The sequence below is a fragment of the Malurus melanocephalus genome, unplaced genomic scaffold (genome assembly GCF_030028575.1).
Source record: "Malurus melanocephalus ecotype Western Australia unplaced genomic scaffold, MMel_1.1 scaffold_703, whole genome shotgun sequence".
NCBI lineage: Eukaryota > Metazoa > Chordata > Aves > Passeriformes > Maluridae > Malurus > Malurus melanocephalus.
In genome coordinates, this window is record NW_026623935.1 from 140,217 (window position 1) to 159,677 (window position 19,461).

General features: G+C 54.8%; 1 protein-coding gene across 5 annotated transcripts in view; it reads right to left on the minus strand.

The window, feature by feature from the left end:
- Positions 1 to 19,461, minus strand: part of PCDH1 (protocadherin 1) — a 55,577-nt gene that overhangs the window by 12,747 nt on the left and 23,369 nt on the right. For 4 of the 5 annotated variants that reach the window (XM_057384350.1, XM_057384349.1, XM_057384346.1 and 1 more), the window contains exon 4: positions 14,045 to 14,264. In XM_057384350.1, the coding sequence (XP_057240333.1) occupies positions 14,045 to 14,264 (220 nt within the window). Of the gene's footprint in view, positions 1 to 3,637; positions 3,979 to 14,044; positions 14,265 to 19,461 lie in introns of those variants that run through there. The other variant, XM_057384348.1, reaches the window with a different exon arrangement.

The following is a 19,461-nucleotide window of genomic DNA, read 5'->3' on the forward strand; positions in this document are numbered from 1 at the left end:
CCACAGGAAAAGGACAATCCCTGCCACACTGGACCCAGAGCCCAAAAGGAAACCGAGGACACCCAGACCCCTGGGAAATGTCCAGGAGAGAGGCCACCGAGCAACTGGACAGATGTAAATCTAGAAACAGGACAAATGTCCAGGGAGAAACAGCAGCAAACTCCTGCAGGTCTGCAAAGGAGGMCATGGATYACASAATCATGGAATCACAGAATGGGTTGGCTTGGAAGAAACCTTAAAAACCATCTCATTCCACTGCCCTGGGCAGGGACACCTGTCCCAGATGGCTCCAAGCCYYGTCCAACCCGGCYTTGGACACTTCCAGGGATCCAGGAACAGCYGCAGCTTCCCTGAGCAATCTCAGAGCCTCATCCGCCTCACAGGGAAGGATTTTTTCCTAAAATTCAACCTAAACCTCCTCTCTGTCAGCGGGAATGCATTCCCCTGATGGATGAACCCTGGGAATGCTGCTGTCTGAAGGCCACACACGGCAGCGTGGGCWCAGCTCTGCAGGGATGTGTTCCGGAGCACATTCAGCACACATTTTGGGGACAAGCAGCCCCCAACTGCTGCTGGCAGCTCCTGTGCCAAATTCCACACCTCCCTCCCAAAGCGTGCTTAAGCTAATGGATCTTGAAAGGACATTTTCATAATCACTTTGTTAGCGGAGCCGAGGCGGCGCGGCTTGTTCTCCAAAACCAGCTGGAACAGCTCCACAAAAACTCAGYGAAAACAGAAAAAGAAATCAACCTGAGGGAAACCCAGCGTGRAAAATTGAAGCTGTGGCATTGGAAAGCAGCTGAGGTGATAAGCGATCGGGAAGGAGCCTGTGCGACAGAAAATGTCAGAGCCCGAGGCTGCGCAGTGCAGGGAATGATCCTGATTCCAGGCTGGGAGAGCTGCTGCGAAGGCACAGCCCAGCTGGAGCTGGGAGTGTGTGCCTGGAACGCTCCAGGAACCGGGAGTGGAGCCCCAGGAGAGGCTGAGGGAGCTGGGAAAGGGGCTCAGCCTGGAGCAAAGGGGGATCAGGGGGGACCTTGTGGCTCTGCACAACTCCCTGACAGGAGGGGACAGCCGGGGGGGTCGGGATCTGCTCCCAGGGAACAGGGACAGTAGGAGTGGCCTCAAGTTGCACCAGGTGAGGGTCCCTGTTCCCAGACATCAGGGAAAATACCTTCCCGGGAGGTTGGTTAAGCCCTGGCAGAGCTGCCCRGGGCAGTGGYRGARTCACCCCTGAGGGATTGTGATGCCACTGGATGTGGCACTTGGGGACAAGGGTGAATGGTGGCCTTGGCAGCACTGGGGGACRGTTGGATTTGATGATCTCAGAGRTTTTTCCCARCCTTAATTCCGTCATTCTGTGCAAAGGGYGGTCCTCTCCTGCCCCCTGCTCGTGTCCTAGTCACATAAGCCAGTAGTAACTGGCAATATTTGATTTATTTTTTATYCATTTTCAGCCTGGCCAGTCCTCTCACCTCACCTAAGGCCACAGGGAGCACTCCAAGGAGCACCGGTTCACGTGCCCAGGGATTTGGGAATCCTGGCCCAGCTTTGTGAGCCCTCTCCATGTTTGCTCCTTGGTGGCTGCCTCTCATTGTTCCCGGGTATTAAAGCTCTTGTGTCAAGGAGAAAAGAAGTGGCGTTCRCATGTCTGCCTTTGAACAAAGCCATTGTTCAGCTCCATCAACAATTTAATAATCCTCCCCTGGCAGGACAATGGATGGGGGGAAATTGTTGGTGCAGGGGGGCTGGGAGCCGCAGAGCCAAGTGCTGTTGTCGGCCTTTGAAGTCACGGAGGTGTTTAAGTGACAAAAGAAATCACAAGTTTATGAAAAGGGCTCCTCTCGAGCAGGGGATCTGCAAACAAAGACCACTCGGAGAGGAGTGGAGCGGGGAGAAGGAAGAGCCCTTGGAAGAGAGTCAAGCCAAACCCCAAGGAAACCGGCAGAGGAAATGACAGGATGGATTTGCATGCGGACGCTTTGTTTCCTTGCCACGGATCTTTCCTGGGCTGCTTCCGAGGAAAGGGAGCACCCTGACCTCATCCCAGCTCCTTTACAGCCCGTCCTGACTCCTGCCCGAGCTGCCCTGCCGACATCGAGGGGGAAGAGGCAGATTCCTGCCSGAGCTTTTGGCAGCTGTTTGAAGGATCAGGGGACGGGCACTAAACCCAGGGTGTGTTTAGTGGAAGGACGGTGGAAGGACACTAAACCTGGGGTGAAGCTCTAGGGCTGCGCTCAGGGGAAATGTCTGTCCCTGATGGATCTCACACCCAGCCCCAGGGAACCAAAMCCTCCTGAAATCCAGCAAACAGCACTTCTGGGGGAGTTAGAGCCGGGATGCAGTGGGAAGCTTTGGGGGAATGATCCCACCCCAAATGAAGTCATTTCTCTGCTGATTGCCAGAGATCCCGAACCCCTGGGCTGCCCAGCCCCTTTCTCTGCAGTGCAGCCGTGCCACAAAGCAGCTGAAAACGCTCCTTATTGACGCCTCGAACGCCCACAGACTCCGAGGCTGAAAATCTGCAGTGGGAGCACCACGGGGAGAGGTTTTGTGGCTGGCACGTGGCAGGAGCAGCACCGGTCACATCCCGCCGTGGTGCGGCCAAAATTCACGGCGAGAAATCGACCCTGGTGCTTGAATCGGGCTGTTTGTGCTCCTGCTGTGATCCCCTCCCAGCACTGAAAGGATCTGCCGCCCTGATGGCCAGGAGCGGGGAGAAATCCCCTTGTCCTGGAAAAGCAGGAGGGATCAGTGCCGAAGCATCCCGCTGAAGGAAGAAACAGCATGATATGGGGAGGTTCAGGAATGGGCAGACTGGTCACGGCTCATTCGGGGAAAAAAAAACCCGATCCTGATGACTGTTGCCGTGCCCTGTGTTTGTTATTGGGATGGCAGGAAGAAGCCCTTGTGGGAACGCGGGGAAAAGACGGATAATCGCTTCCGATAGGGAATATCAACCTCCAGCTACCCCTGGGTGCTGCAGTTTACAGRCTGCTGGAGGAGAGATGCAATAAAGTTTGCACCACTCGAGGGAGGCCTGCCAGAGGCACTCCTAAAGGCTGCCATGAATAAAACACGCTTTAAAGAGCCAGCGAGGATTACAAAATCCTAAAATCCAGGCGGGACAAGCGGGATACATCATCCCCCACACACATCAGAGGCAGGCTGGCAAAGGGGATTTGCCAGCCCTGCAACCCCCAGAGCACAGCACCGGGGAGCTGYAGGATGATGGCGAGGAGATTTGGATTTCACGGTCCAGCAGAGATGGATGAAAATTTCCCKGCTCGGTGCAAGGGCATCATTTTCAGCGGTTATTTTTCCAAAGGCAGGAGATGGTAAGAGCAGGTCTGCTCCCGACGCGAGGGAAAATCCACGAGCAGCGTCTGAGGGAGCAGCCAGAGCTGCCCGGCACGGAGCTGCGAGGGAGCCGCGATTGGAGAGGTCCGGGCCGGCAATTGCCCCTCTGAAGGAAGCCGTTCATCACCATTAAAGAGCTTCACATCCCCAGGGGCCCGCAGGCGAAACCAGCCCGGCGCTGCTGTCCCGATGTGGGCTCGCACGGGAGAAAACAGGGCTCGGGGAATGACAAATGGAATGCGCGTGGGCGGCGGGGTTTACCTGCAGCCCGGGCTCGGGATCCGCTCCTCGGGGAAGCTGATAGGGGAACAATAGCCTGCAAGTGGCATTGTTTGCAGGAAAGGCGAGATATTTGCCTTTTCTCACTGATGTTGCTGCATCTCTGTGGGGGCCCCTTCCTGTGTGGCTAATAAGCAGCAAGACGCCAGACGTGGAATACAAAAATTCCTTTGGCTTTGATTCGTTTTCTTTCTGGATGGAGTCAGCCTTACTTTTGTCAAGATCCCTGTTGTCTGGGTAATTTCATCTAGAGATCCTCAAGGAGCAGAGATCTCCACATCACTCYGAGTTTAATATCTCGCTTTGAGCTGGCAAATATTCCAGCAATAATTTATACAGCTGAAGAAGCGAGGAAAAAAAAAAAGATTACGTCTGTCTAATTGGCATTACACTAATTACCAGCAAAATACATCAGGCAAATATCACATCTCCTCAGTCTCTGTCATTTTGCATTCCCTGCTCCATTTTCTCTTTCCTCAGCAGCGATAAAACAACACGACAGCCATTCCAACATCCCTGAGCAAGGATCACATCCCGACCCCCTCCTCCTTTTCCTGCTGCCTCCTGGTTCCCCCACGTCCGAGCAGGTTGCTSTAGCTCAGACACACACAGAGCTGACGAGGAACTGCTGTTCCCAGGAACCTGAGCATTCCAGCATCCTGCTCTTCCCTGCTGGATCCCTTCCCCAGCCTCTCCCAGTGCTCCCAGTCCAGAGCGTTCATGGCCATCCACGGAAGAACATTTTATATCTGMATAATACACAACATAGGCTACAGTGGAGGCACAGGTTTAATCCATGGGCCACCTGAGCTGATTTATTCCTGGTTCACAGCATCCCTGCCAGTTTCTCYCAAATTATTGGAAAAGTGACATTATTTTATCCCGGCAACACCAGTCCCAYGCTGGAATAAAAATCCCAAGTGTAAATCCAAGCATCTCCAAGAGCTACCATGAGCCCTGTCCTCATTCTGGCATGAGCCTGTTTTCTCCTGGATCGGAGCAGCTCCCTGCCCGACAAGATTCCTGTCACTGTTTTGGGGTGAGTTTGGGAGAGACCWTTCCCTGGTTTTGGCCTCAAGCCCMGTAATGAGATCTGCTCTGGTTTGTTTTTAGGGAAACAGACCTGGAAGGAGCATCCGAGTAGGACTCAGTCCCATGACACCCTGGGAGGTTCTGTGCTCCCACCAGTGAGGTTCAGCCCTCCTTTTCCACAGGGATTGAGGCTGAAAGGCCTCACAGGGATCACGGGGAAACCCTCTACCCCAGGCAGAGGCACAGMCCCTTCTCCATCCCTCTGGGACAGCAAACACGGACAATGTCCCTGCGTGTCTGTCCCAGAGAAATGGAGCCTTCCAGCCACCGACACATGAACTTCCCCCATTCCAGCTTGTTGGAAGTTCCTTATCCTGCTCAGGGGTGCTGGCAAAGGAGCTGGGGTGCAGCCACACCGGGAACAGCGACTGAGCACCGCGTGGGCGCTGCTGCATCCCTGAGCAGAGCGTGGCTGCCTCGGCTCGCGGGAAATGAGCCCTGGATGCTGGYGGGAAGCGGAGCTCCGGGAAAGGARAGGCAAACTCAGGGGCTGCCACGGTTTGATAACCTCTGAGGCACRGCAGCCCATCCCGGGGATGGCTCACCACAGCCATGACTAATGGGAGATTTATGGAGTGTCCTYTGCGCCGGGGAAGCGAAGCGCTGGCGCTCCAGCCGCTTAGCGGAGGSGACTTCAAATCAGGATGGATGAGAGCCCGCGGGAAGGAGACAGGAAGAGGGATTCTGCAACGGTGAGAGCACAAAGGATCAAATCCCGAGCAAGAGYGAACAGCTGAGACTGACATCTGACCTGTCTCAACAGCAAAGCTGCCATTGATTTCACCGGGGRCAGGATGAATCCCTTATCCTCCATCTCCTGCCGGCGAGAGGGATTTTCCGTGTGAGGGATCCACACCTGACCGATCCTTCAAACTCAGCCACCTGCTATTTTTATGAGAAAGAAACTGCGGTGTGGAGTCCACGAGAAGCTCAAATGGGAGACTCTGTAAGCTCCTCTGGCATTAAGTTTAAATCCCACATTAATGCAGGTCCCTCGCACGGGCAGAGGCAGTGCCAGGCAGGTTTATGGAGACATTCCGGAGCGTTGGGAGGCAGATAAAGGGGGAATAACCGCGGTAGATCACACAGGAGCTGGAAATGGCACGTCAAATTACTTCAAAAGGAGCTTTCTAAGGAAGCAGGTCTTTGAAAACAACAAATAGTCTGGGGCTGCTGAGGGATCCTGCCTGTCTGCTGCTTTTACACTCAGTGGCTTTTTCTGGTTTAGACGTGTTCTAAAGCTGAATGCCAAGCTCAGAATCCCTGCCTCCCGCAGAATCCCGGCTTCCTGCGAGTTCAGCTCTTTGTGGAACCATGGAGCAGGCAGGGTGGGAAAACTGCTCTGTCTGGACAGCAAAATGGCCAAAAAAAATGACCCAGCAAAACCTGACCCTGGTCACTCCCTTGTCTAGCTGACCGTGGAGCTGTGCTGGGGCAGCAGGATGGCACAGGGACAGGGTGAGCCAAGCAAGAGGGACAGGAGGGGACCTGCCTGTTCTGCTCCCATAAGACACGGGGTGCTGGGGCCCAACAGCAGAAATCAGAATTCCCATTGCTGGCTGTCCAAAGGAACAATTCCAGCTCCCAAGTTCAAGGTCATGTTTTAAAATGCACTGGAAAACACAAAAGAGGAGCCTGAAGCAGTTTCACCCAACCCTTCACTCCGAGGAAATGTCCTCCCTGGAGAGGAACGCGGCACAAGCAAAGAAAGGCCCCACCCTCCCGTTCCCATTGCAGATCTAATTCGGAAAACTCTTCCTGGAACTYGGTTTAACGAACTCGAGATGGAGCCACGAATAGTTGGAGGCTGACGTAAACTATTTTTGGAAAATCGACTTTCTCCCAAAGAAGGGATGTTGAGATTTGGCCCAGAGATAARAATAGCAGTGCATGACCATTTGCATGGGCATTTGCATGGGAATTTGCAACCAGTGCCAGGGAAAAGGAAAATGCCAAGTCCYGTGGGTTGGGCTCCCTGTTTTAATGTCACTGGGGTCGTGTTCCGCCAGGTGAGAACCCTTTCCCAGGCCTGCTGAGGTGAARTGGTGATGGGAAATGTTCCTGCCTTGGACTGGAGGAGTTCCATGACACGCTTTGGCCTGAGAGACTGGGAAACCCTCCCTTCCCTGGGACAGCAGAAGTCGCCTTCCCTCAATGAGCTCATTTATAATTCTTAGCTAAAAATTTCTATATTCCCCTCTGTTTGTAGCTGATTCCCTTAGGGAAAGTCTCAAAGTTTTCCACGGAGCTGGCCGAGCCTAAGAGTGGTTCCAAAGAGCGGGGTGAGTTTGGGGTCAGCAGCTCCCAGTGTGTTCCCCGGGCCTGGGGTCTCTGCAGGATTGCCCGGAAAATTGGGATTTACAGCAGGGTCATCTCCCTGAGCTGTGCCCTCACCATGCACAGGGACAGCAGCATCCTGGGCAGGACATTCCCAGATGGAAAGAGGAATAAAGATTAGGAGAAATGATAAAATTTCCTTCATCCACTAAATTCAGAGCGGGAAAAATGTGAAGGACGTAACACAAGCGAGAGGATATTCACAGATTTACCATGGATAGCAACAGGGAATGGCAGAGCCCCCAGCCCAGCCCAGGATCTCAAGGAACAGCAGAAAACTCCCCAAATCCAATCCTGAATGCAGCAGGCAAACACACAGAGCCACGGGGACCTCTATATTCTGCAGGAGAAGGCACCTTCCCACTGAAATATGGAGCTTTTTGTCTCCTGGGCGTTGACTCCGAGTGCCTGCCCTGCCTGCACCTTCCACAATCACACCACACGGGCTCAGGGACAGAAAGGGAGGAAAAGCAACCAGAATCCAACAGGGAAATTTGGGTTCYACAAATAACTCCTCTAAAGATGCCCAGGATATGCCAAGGATCTTTGGAGAACTCGAGGACAACCTCATGTGTGYGCTCCCAGATAATCTCGTGAGGCAAGATAAATGATTCCAGCTATTTTGGACAAGGTCTGAAGCGAGGAGCTGCCTTCTTAGAAGGTCTTGAGAGGATTAAAGGCACTCTCTGGAGCTGGGAGCAGTGTGCTCGCTCCTGGGGCAGGGAAAGAGCCGTCCSCTGTGTGCCCTGGGCTCCTGGGGACAATCAGGGAGGGTGAACTGGTTGGTGTGGCAGGACAACGGCCCTGCCCTGAGCTGCTCTGGCGTAAGAGTTTCAACAGACACTGGAAAATGTGGAAAATAAGGAAATAGGACAAGGAGGCTGGAATTGCAGCTCAGGCAGAAATGTTGAAACCAGGATGGGGTAATCCAGGGCCATTTGCAATCTGCTGGATGTTGTCTCTCCTGATAAAAATCTTTTCCCAGTGGTGATTAAGCAAATCGGGAGCTGGCTTTGGGGATGAACCAACATTAAGTGTGGAAAGAAGTTCCTGATTTCTTCTGAAGAAATGCAGGTGCCTGTGGAGCTGAAGATCCCTGAGGAGCACAGAGAATTTCCAGAGGCAGATGAGGAGCAGAACATGGTCACCAAGGGTGTGGACATCCTAAACSCTGGCAGGAGTGGGAACTGCTGCTCAGGACAAAAGGAATTCCAGCCCTGAAGTGTTAAAAAGGGCTGAAGATGAGGTAGAAAAACCCAAAACCCACAATGCCTCAGCTAGAGAGGAGTCGGAGCAGCAGCCAAACACACGCCAGAGGTTGGATCCCAGTCAGCAAGGGGCAGGAATGGCACAGATCGAGCTGGGATCCCACATCCCACACACCACACAAAGCCCACTCCCAGGCATTCCTCAGCCTCTGCAACAAAGCAGAAGCGCTACAGGGCACGTTTGCAAAAAAAAAARAAAAAAAAAAAAACAACTCCACAGACTGAAAATGTGCCTGGAACTCTTCCTGCAAGACAAAAGGGACATTTAAAGATAATGTAGGGAAAAGAGAATAGGTTTTAAGATCTAGAGGAGTCGCTGTGCCAGGGAAGGAGACAGAATGTAATTTTTCTGTCCCATCTGTTGGCTGTGAGGAATTGAACAACAATCACAGTGAGAACCTTAAAAAGCAGCTCATGACTGGCACTAAAGTAGAGGCAGGAAGCAGTGACTGCCCAGGGCTGCAAATCCATCCTCGTGGTGAGCAGGRAAAAGGGATGGTTGGCTCAGGAATCTTCTGAGCCATTCACCTTTCGAAGGTGCTCAAACGGGGCTGTTCAGTGTTGAGAAAACCCCAAGGAGAGATCAGAGCCCCTTCCAGTGCCCAGAGGGGCTCCAGGAGAGCTGGAGAGGGAGTAGAGATAAGGGATGGAGGGACAGGACACAGGGAATGGCTTCCCACTGCCAGAGGGCAGGGATGGATGGGATATTGGGAAGGAATTGTTCCCTGGGAGGGTGGACAGGCCCTGGCACAGGGTGCCCAGAGAAGCTGTGGCTGCCCCTGGATCCCTGGAAATGTCCAAGGAGCCCTGGGATAGGGAAAGGTGTCCCTGCTATGGCACAGGGTGGGTSCTTTCCAAACCAAACTATTCCACAAGCACACGATTGCACACACAGCCAGGTGCAGCMRTGTTTTTGTGCCATGSTCACACTGTGAACACAAACACTCCCAGAMATGTTATCCCTGCACCTGGAGCTGCTCTGGATGTCACCAAGAGCTGCTGTGGGGCTCTGGGCCATCACCTGGACACATCCACCCCACCAAAAGCTTGGCAGACTGGAGACCATGCGGAGATGAAAACGAGCTGGAGGAATGGAAGGCTGAAGGATAATCAGAAATGTAGCAAAGAGGAGGAGGGAAACTTCTCCCCAGACTGCCTCTGCAAGGGTTGCCAAAAAGCACCACACACATCCAGGATGTGCCAGATGTTGCTGCTGCCCAGGAATGAGGCTGCAGGTCTGTGGTGGTGGCAGGAGCAGATGGCAATGGCTGGGAGGAGCAGGAGGAAGGGTGGGAGGAGAGGAAGAGGGACCCAGCTGCCAAAATCTCTTGCCTTGGCTCTGCTGGCAGGGAGGGACTCAACTCAGTTTGCTTTCAAAGAGATCTTTAAATGTTGAGTTGCCTGAATGGGATCTCCGAGTACRCACTGGGAGAGGGAATTCTGGTTGTGGGATTCCGTGGGAAGAAATGGGAGGAGCTGGAGCAGAATTTGAGGGTAGACTGGTGAAACTGGGGACAGAGAGGACCTTCCACTGGGAGAGCTCAACTCGGGTCTCTCACACTGCGCTGACAATGTGGGATCTTCCCAAAGGGATGCTCCCAGCAGGAATCACAGGATTTTATGGCTTCATGGGTAAGACAAGCTGCTCCTTCTGGTTTTGCCATGCATCCATCTAAATCTTCCCAGGAACAAAGGAAATCCTGGACTGGTGGGGTTTTATTGAGCCCGGCAGCCAGACCTGGGAAGCAGCGTCTCCAGGGTGTTGGGAGGAGCTGGGAGAGCCCCGGGAGAGGCTGGGCTCGGCAGAACAGCCCTCGGTGATGAACCAGGCAGGAGGGATTGAAAACAGCTCTGCCACAAAGCCCCAGAGCCGAGCTCTGCTCCCGCCTCAGCCATCAGCAGCAGCCTGGGCTCTGGCATCCAGRAGCAGCCGGATTCCTGCCTCGCACCTCTGGAACACCAGCATCCCAAAAAACAGCAGAGGGAGGAGCTGCCAGCTCATCCAGGGTACCCAGAGCGAACAGCCGCCTCTGAAAAATGCAAATTGCAATTTCCTATTTCATTCCCCACCTATGGCTGAGTTTCTTCCCTGGAACTGCGAGGATAAACTCTTGAACATCTGGGAAGTGCAGATCCTACGGCACCRAGAGCGCTGGGAAAGCTCATGAGGTGGTTGTTATTTCCATATTCCGAGCGGGGTTGTAACTGCATGCATTAAAAATGGCAAGGGGTCCCCACTTTAAATAACAGCCATGAAACAGATTTTGGGGGTGGAAAAACACAAATTAGAAATGCCTCATCCAATGAATCACAATCCCGGGTGCGATTGCACCACACAGGGAAACAGGCACTGTGCAACGTTCCCTGAATTGCTCATATTTGGTCCTGGAATCCTCCTSAATTCCCTCCATCACGATGGAGAGTGACTGGCACCGTCCCCATCCCAGCTCTGTGTGCATGAGASAGGGCAGAGCCTCCCTAAAGCTCCAGCGCTCCCAGGCTCCTTCCAACCAAAGCAAATCTGGGATCAGGGGGGAACAGATGCTTTTGGGAAAAGCACCGGCTGGCCAAGGGGGAGACTGAGCTCCGTTCCCAGCTCTGTGTGCCCCACCAAGGTGGGGAACAGYGCAGGGAAACGCTGCGGAGGAAACAGCGGGGGAAAATAGCAGGGATGGCAAACGCCTGGGATGAGTGAGGAGCTGCCACGTCAGCGCCAAGCTCCTGGAGAAGTCTTCCTTGGAACCATCGTAATTCCTGCTGCAATGGGCCTGGCTCAGCCCCTGCAATACAGCATTTCCCTGCAGTCTGCACAGCAGAAAGGGTCCAAAAAAGGAGGACACTGAGATGTGTGTTAATCAAGTGAAGAACCATCTACAAAGAAAAGGCATGGATCTGTCTTTCCAGTTGAAAAGCTATAAATAGCCTTGCATACTTGCTTATCAGATTGGTTCGGCTGCAGGGATAATCTCCTGGAGAAAGCAATGGAAGCCCTGTTATGTTGGATATTTATAACCAGATGAAAGCYGAGAAAATGCACGGTGGTGTCAGCCCCGTGCTCGTGCCGCGGGATGGGGGTGTGGGATCCGGCGCGTCTCCGCGGTTTAACCCAAGGTCAAGAACGGCTTAATCTGCCCGGCTTCCCAAAATCCCAACATCTGATGGCTTTGAGGGGCTGSTGCTGCTGATGAAGCCAAGGCAAGGACATGGTGGAAACAGTCCCCGAAAGGTCATGATGGCCTCACATCATTTATTCTTGGTAGGAAGTGAGTCATGATCATTCTCTGGTCAAAAAGGCGTGGTTGGAGGCACAGAGAGGTTGGGTGTGCCACACCTCGGGCAGGGGAACAAGGAAGCACAACTCTGGTGAGCTGATCTAACACCCCCAGCACCTTCTAATCCCCAGATCACCTGTCCCAGTGCCCACAGGCTTCTTAAGGGATCACAGCCCTGACCCCAGCCCCTCAGGTCCCTGGAACTGCCATGCCAGATGATCTGCAGAGCACCAGCACCAGCTTGGGACAATGCTGGTGGGTTCCCCAGAACCTTGGCCTGCCATGGCCTCTGCACCCAACACAGGGCAGGACAGCTGCTGGAGCCACTGGAGCTGAATCCCAACCACTGCCACGGGAAAGGAGCCAAGACAGGGCACTCTGGGGGAGGCAGGGTGGTGGTTATTCCCTGGGAGTCTCTGCAGTGTCTGTGCACCACCTGGATCTGGTGCTGGATGAGTGTGGGGTGATCTCTGTTCCCCTGGCAGGTGAACAAACCCAGGGATCCTTGTGCAAACACAGGGAGCTGCTTTATAGGGCAGGTTGGGGTTTGGGAGCCATTCCTTGGTGCTCCAGGCAGTGTCCCTTGGCCTTCCTCAGCCCTGCTCATCCCCATCAGGCATGCAGCCAACATCCCAAGGAACACCCCAAGGAATATCCCAAGGAGCATCCCAAGCAGCATCCCAAGGAGTATCCCAAGGAACATCCCAAGGAACATCCCAAGGAACATCCCAAGGCGGCTCTGTCTGCCCTCCACCTTCCAGGTGCTCCTCTCTCTCCTCTTCCTCCTTCCTCACCATTTCCGAGTTTCCTGTCACATTCCAGGGTTCAAACTTTCCTTGTCCAGGTCCATCATCAGCATTGTCTCACCACACCCTTCAGCTCATCCATGTGGCATCTCCTTGCTGAGCGCCCTTCCAGCCTCTCCTCCAGGTACCCAAGAACACTGGGGAAGCCCAGGACTGTCACTCTGTGCCAGGGCTCCAGGAACCGCTCCAAACTGCTCTTCCCAGGTGACTGACTGGTACTTTTGGGAAAAAAAGTGATCTGCACAACACTCCTGGACAGGGGGGTGTCTCATACTGTAGGATTTGGGAAGCCCACCATGCATTGCTTCAACGGTTGGAACTCAGAGAATTCCAGGGTTACTCCAGGAATAAACTGGGAATTGCAAAGAGACGTTCCACTAGACTTGTTCATTTCCATCATAGAGGGAGCCTGCAGGTTTGCAACTCCCTAAAAACCAGCTGAACACACTCTCAGACACTTCCACACCACATACAGACCCTCCCCACAGCCAAGGATGTTCCCAGAAACAGGAGGAGGCTTCAGGAGAACCCTCTGCCACCTCCTCCTCTCCCCTGCCAGAGGTTTCTTTGACCCTGCCACCTCCACAGCCACCTCCCCYGGGGACAAGAGCACAGAAGGCAGCAGGTACAGGAGAGAAGATGCTATGTGCACAGCCACAGCCAAATCCGAGGAAGCAACGGGAGCCGGCCGGAGCAGACAGTGGGGACGGGCTGCAGCCAGGCGGGGCAGCACAGRGGCAGCACAGGCAGCGCGGCCGGGGAGCTGCGCCGGGCGGGGCAAGCAGCACCCCGAGGGGACAGCAGACACCTCCAGGGGCTCTGGGGGAAAGCTGGAGCCTGCTGGGAGGGGACCTGAGGGGCCTGGTGACAGCAGGACACGTCGCTCTGGGGTTTGCCACCACCAGCACCACCACACTCGCTGAGCCTCCGCTCCATGGATCTCCCCAGCCCAGCCTGTGCCACTACACCTGCACTGCCCTCTGCCCCGGGAAACTCCCACAGCCCCGACCCCAAACACASCGGGGAGCTCCAGCACACCCCAACCCCGCTGAGGTGGGGACAGGYACCCACGGGACCTGACTGTGGCACACACGCTCCCCGTGGGCTGGGACACAGCCCCTCTGCTCGGCCCTGTGCTGCCATCTCAGACCACCCTGCTGGGCCCCCACTCTGCATCATTCCAAACCCACCTGTTCCCTGTCACACCCACCTGTCCCCTGTAGCACCCACCCACTTCCTGCCACACCCAACTGTCCCCTGTCACACCCATCTGCTTCTTGCCACACCCACCTGTCCCCTGTGACACCCACCTGTCTCTTGCCACACTCACTTGCCTCCTGTCCCCTGCCACACCCTCCTGTCCCCTGCCACACCCACCTGCCTCCCTGATTTCCATCCCACAGCTCCCCCAGATCTCCCCTCCCTCGCCCACCTTTCCCCTCCCCATCACCTCCTCGTCACTGCAATCTCTCTCGGAGCCTCACCTCACCTCCATCCCCCCATCCCCACCAAGCCGAGCGTGTCCCAGCYGAGCCCCACGTCACCCGTGCTGGGGCCATGGGTCAGGGAGCGCCGGGAGCCCGGGGCGCGGGTGCCAGGGGAGGGGACAGGCGCGGGGGTGGGCACGTACCGTTCTCAGGGTGCTCCATCTCCCCGATGCTGCCATCGGGCGTGGTGCGCTCGTAGTGGTCCTCGGGCAGGGCCAGGGGCCCGATGCGGGGCCCCGACGATGATTTGCTGCTGGGGGTCTCGGATTCCTCCAGCCCGCTGTCGTAGTAGCTGTGCTGGGAGGGGTCCTGCAGGTCCTGAGCCTGGCTGGCTGCGGAGAACGTCACTCGGCGATGAGGTAACTGCGGGCAAGAGAGGAGCTGCGCGTCACCCATCGGGCAGGGAAAGGCACAGAGAGGGGTCGGCCGACCCAACCCCATCATCAGCCCCCAGCCCCCCAGAGCCATCCTCAGCCCCCCAGAGCCAGCCTGGCACACTCAGCACCGGGCTCCACCCCAGCCAAGAGCCCCCCACCACATGTGGGGAGCACACTTTGCACGGTCCCTGTGCTCCCCAACCCATCTCTCCCTCCCCAGCTCAGTCCCAGCCTCTCCTCCCATCCAGATTCCCTCTCCCACGGCAGGACAGCTCTGGAAGAAACCCCYACCAGCACAGTGTCCTGGATCATTGTCCCCACCCTTCACTTGGGTTCCCACTCTGCGGGTCCCCGACCCAATCCCAGAGCCCTGCGCAGCCAAGGCCACCCCAAAGTCTCTCTGATGGCATCACTGCTCAGCCCAGAGCCACGGCGACATCCTCCCTCCCCCGCCAGCCCCTGGCCTGACCGCAGCTCCATCCTCGGGGCTCTCCACCCAGGGTCACCACCAGCGGCGCTTTTGTTGTGCTCGTTAAGCATTTCAAAGACCCCACTTCACACTTTCCTTCCCCAGCTCTGCCTCACGCTCGGGAGGAGCTCCCTGCCAACAGCCATTAAGCCACATCATTATCCCGCTGCAAATCCTTCCACCCAATCCTCCTTTGGCGTGATTACCGAGGAGTGGAGAGGGTAGCACGAGTTCAAGGGGCAGGAACGGAGAACGAAACACAAACACCMAGAGAGAGCAAAAGCCACCACGATTTTTCTCCGCTATACACGCGGGAAGAAACCCAAGAAAGGAATTATTTGATGGGGATCTGAAGGTGATGAGGAGAGAGAGGAGCCAACACATGGTTCAGGCTGAATACCTTTTCTTGTGCTGGTGTCTTTCCTACAAATCAGTGGCAATCAGGCGTCCCACACACAGCGAGCACCGGCCAGGAAGGGGAAGGAATTGAGACGAACAGAGGGAAGGAACACAGAGGGAGCATTTAGATGAGCTGCTTTAAGGTTGGTTGGACCTGATTAAATTCACCACAGATGCTTAGAGACCTGATTTAAGTAACTTCAGAGCTGTTAGGGCTGCGGATTTTTTTTTTTYTTTCTCCCCGAGACTTTTTTTTTTTTCCTGGAGAATTTGTAGAGAATCAGGGAGCTTCCAGAAGACTGGAAGAGAGCTAAAATAGCGTCTGTCTTTAATGATGAGAAAAAAGAAGAGCTSGAGAATTATAAAACAGTTAGCTTAATTTCAGTTCCTGGAAAAATACTGAAGCAGATAAAAGAACTCTTTGTAAGTACCTACAAGATAACAAGGAAATGAGTAACAGGCACTGTAGGTTTGTCACAAACAAACATGTCAAGCCATTGAACTCCTTCCTTTGAAAAGACAGCAAGCCTCGTGGAGGGAGGAGGAGCAGTAAATGTTCTAGCTCGACTTGRGGAAGTTTTTTTTTTACACTGTTTTAGCTGATTTTCTCATAAGTAATGCAAGCAAGCAGCAGAGGTGCAGCACGGTGCATCCCTGGGTGGGTGCAAACCATCTGGGAAGTTGTATTCCCAAAGGAATTAGTGCAGGCAGCCCTCTCAGCTGGGATCAGATCAACCCTTCGGGTTGTGTCCCCAGCCTGTCACCRGGCTGTGCTTTCATCAGCTGCTGGCATGACAGATGTGGGATGGATCTGTCACATCTGTGCCCTCGTGAGCAGTAATCACAGCTGGCTGGGGATCCACCCACGGTGCCAGCCTCCCACCCAAAATCCATCCATACTGCGATGTGAGAACACGCTGGGATGTGCCARCTCTGCTGGGTGCCAGCAAATCCTCCACTGGACCCTCCACTTTTGAGGAGATGTGCCCCACTTCAGCAGAAAACAGACAAGCAGTCATTAGAAACCATGACAAATTATTTTCTAAAAAGAAAGAAATTCGGTCCAGGGAAGAGAAGGTTAAGGATGGCAAAGGCTGGAAAAGAAARGCTTTGGACCGCTGGCAGATAAGAAGGAGTGGCCTCTACCTGCAGCAGGGAAAGCCAGGTCAATCACTGTGGATAAAACCCCAGGGGTGGGTTTGGCAATCATGGAATTATGGAGTGGKTTGGGTTGGAAGGGCCTTAAAGCCACCTTSCACCATCCCAGGTGGCTSCAAGCCCTGTCCAGCCTGGCCTTGGACACTGCCAGGACRGGGGACAGGCGCCCTGTGCTGAGGGGCTGCCAGGGCAGAAGGTGCAAYCCCACTCATCAGGACACAGAGAGCCCCTCTCGGGCGGATTCTGAGCCCTGCCCAGGTGCTGACGACCCTCTGGAGTCCCCTCCCAGATGACAGGGAGTGTGTAAAACCTGGCACTGCCCTCCCCCAGCCCACCCCAACCGATTTCCCGCCTGGCCGCGGCTCATCCCAGCTCCCGTTTCACTCCACGCTTGTACCAGCGCAGCCAGGCACGCAGGGCTCCTCGGGCAACACAGACAAACAACCTCCCAAAGCCCGCCTGTGACAGCCACCATCCCTCCCCAGGGCGGCTCCACCCCAACAGCGGTGCTTTTACCTGAGAAACACCTCCTTTAAATGTCACCTCCTGCCAGGCAGCCCTGGAAAGGGCTCCTCTCACTGCAGGCAASAACGAGCCGCTCCCAAACCGTGCCCTGCAACCCCACAGGGCATCCTGGCACCGATGGGCAGTGCCCCCCTCCCGCTGTGCCCAGCCCCACCAATTTGTGCCCTGGGAAGCTCTCTGCCCACACAGCCCCGCTCTGCAGTCATGGAAAGACAGGGAATCAATCTGTCTGGCCCTGACTCACAGAAATTGGGCTCGGTGTGACCTTTCCGGGCGAGGTTAAAGAGATTTGAGCAGGCTCTGCCTCTGCACGAGGAGCTGTTTGTCCAGGGCAGTCAGGGCATGCCTGAGCTGCTGTGTGAGGAGTCAAACGCAGCAGGTCCGAGCCACAACCTGCAAACAGCAATGCTGCTGTGGAGCCCTCATCTCTCCTTGCCCCAGCTCTTCCCCGTTCCTCATCAGAGCTGACCCTTGCAGCTGCTGTCTCACCAGGGCCTCCTCCAGCACCTTCCTGCCCCTCCAACCTCGGGGCTTTTCCCACCTGAGSTCTGTGCCTGCCCTTTAACCCTGAGCTGCTCCTGCAGTGTGACCCCTGAATCCATTAAAGGCGGTGCTTCCCGGAGTTTCAGCCAGCATTCCCCGTTTCCCGTGCTGGGCTGCGTTAAAATGCACTTTGTTTAAACGGGCCCGATTTACCAGGCGCTCTGGATCGCTCTGCACGACTGCTCCACGCTCAGCCCCGTCTCCCACTGCACCACCCTCCCTCTGTGGCAGCCGCAGGTTTATCAGTGGYGATTTTAGATTTCCTTCCAGATGGGCGATTGCGATGTGGAGTGGCAGCGGGCACGGCGCCGCGGCCGAGGAGCAGATCCAGGAGAGCCTCGCTCCACCAGGAATCCCAGCCAAGCTTTCCTTCTCCAAGCTCTGCATAAACCAGAKCGTCATCTGCCTCACAATTCTGTGCTTACAATCACAGAATTCCCAGTGGGAAGAACCCTCTAAGGTCATCGAGTCCAACCTGTGCCCAATCCCCAGCCCAAGCACTGAGTTCCATGTCCATGTTCCTTGAACACCTCCAGGGATGGGCACTCCAAACCTTCCCTGGCCAGTGGCTGACCACCCTTTCCATGGAGAAATTCCTCCTGATGCCCAACCTGAGAGTAGTGCTCATGCAAAATAATAACTATAATAATGAATAATAACAACAACAACAATAATAATAATAATAAAAATAAATTTTAAAAAAACAATATTATCAGCTAAACACACCCATCAGTCTCCAACTGCTCTGCACCCAACACAAACCAGCTCTGCCTCTCCAGCCCCTCAGCAATGCCTGGAGCAGACCTTGTTCCTCATGGAGGCCAGGACCATGCCTAAGGAAAGGTTTAAAAGCCAGACCTGTCACGTAATGCCAGTGCCCAGTGTCCTCTGCCATCAGGCATGGTGACTGACGTCAGTGCTATTTCCATCAGCCAGCTCCCTGCTTTAGCCATTAATCCAGTTGTTCCCTGGGGCTGCCGAGGACAGCGAGCACTGCACAGCCCCAGCTCTTCCAGCTGCTCGTGGCATCACTGCCCTCCCAATCCTGCCCATCCCCGGCTCCGTGGACACCTCTGGATCAGAGACATCCCACTCTTGGTACAAATTATTCCATTCAGTCATGCCAAATATCTCTCTTTTGAAAGCCTTTGTAGTTACCGGTGCATGGGCAGGTCCCACATCCTACGTCGTTATGTCTCAGCCCAAATTACTCCAACTATTTACTGAATACTTTTGCATTTTTCTCCATAATTAACAATTTTGCAATCTCCACTTGGAATTGACAGTTCCTGGATTCCACCTCTTTCCCGGTGCATTTTTTAAAGCACTTATTGTGTTGACTTTGTAATAATTGATTTTCCCCCAATGTCTCCAGCTTTGCTTGTTAATTTTCTACACTCCAGAACGACTCATTTCTCCTAATTGCTGTAACTCCCTCCTTTTACCCCCAGTATTTATTGGTTTCCTGTTYCCAACTGCTGCCACTGTGCTGGAATGGGATTTGGGGCAGAGCWGTCTATTTTCTCAGCTGAGAAATTGTGGTTTTGGATTAAAAACCCCTCSTTTGAAGGGCTCCCCAGTGCTCGCTGTGCTATTCCTGATGGGGAGACCTGTGCCAGCCCCACCCCTGAGGGTCAAACTGAGCTTCTGTCCCGCTCTTCCCGCAGGGATGCACTGATGGAGATGTTGGGACACCCTGCAGGTTGTGTGCTGCGCAGCTCGGGGGTTTTTCCCGAGGAGGAATGGTTTGCAGCTCTCCCTCTGATGACCCCCAGCCTCTGTGAAGTGCTCTCCTGCCTTTTGGAGGCCGTGCCTGCTCCGGCCTCCGCGGATCCCCCAGCCGTGAACTCCCGGCCCATGTGCTCGCTGGCAGAGCTCTTTCCTTTGCTCCTGCYTCTGCTGCCTGCACGTTCTGCCTTGAACTTCTCCAGCCTGCAGGGTTCTGAGGAAACTGCAGTAATTGCTCTTTGCTCTGCCCCTTTTGAAACCCACAAATCCCTGCTCTACCAGCTCCTCCTGGAGACACCGGGCAGGTCTGGCCAGCTCTGCTGCCCTTCCCTGTGCCCCTTCCAGCTCTGCTGCCCTTCCC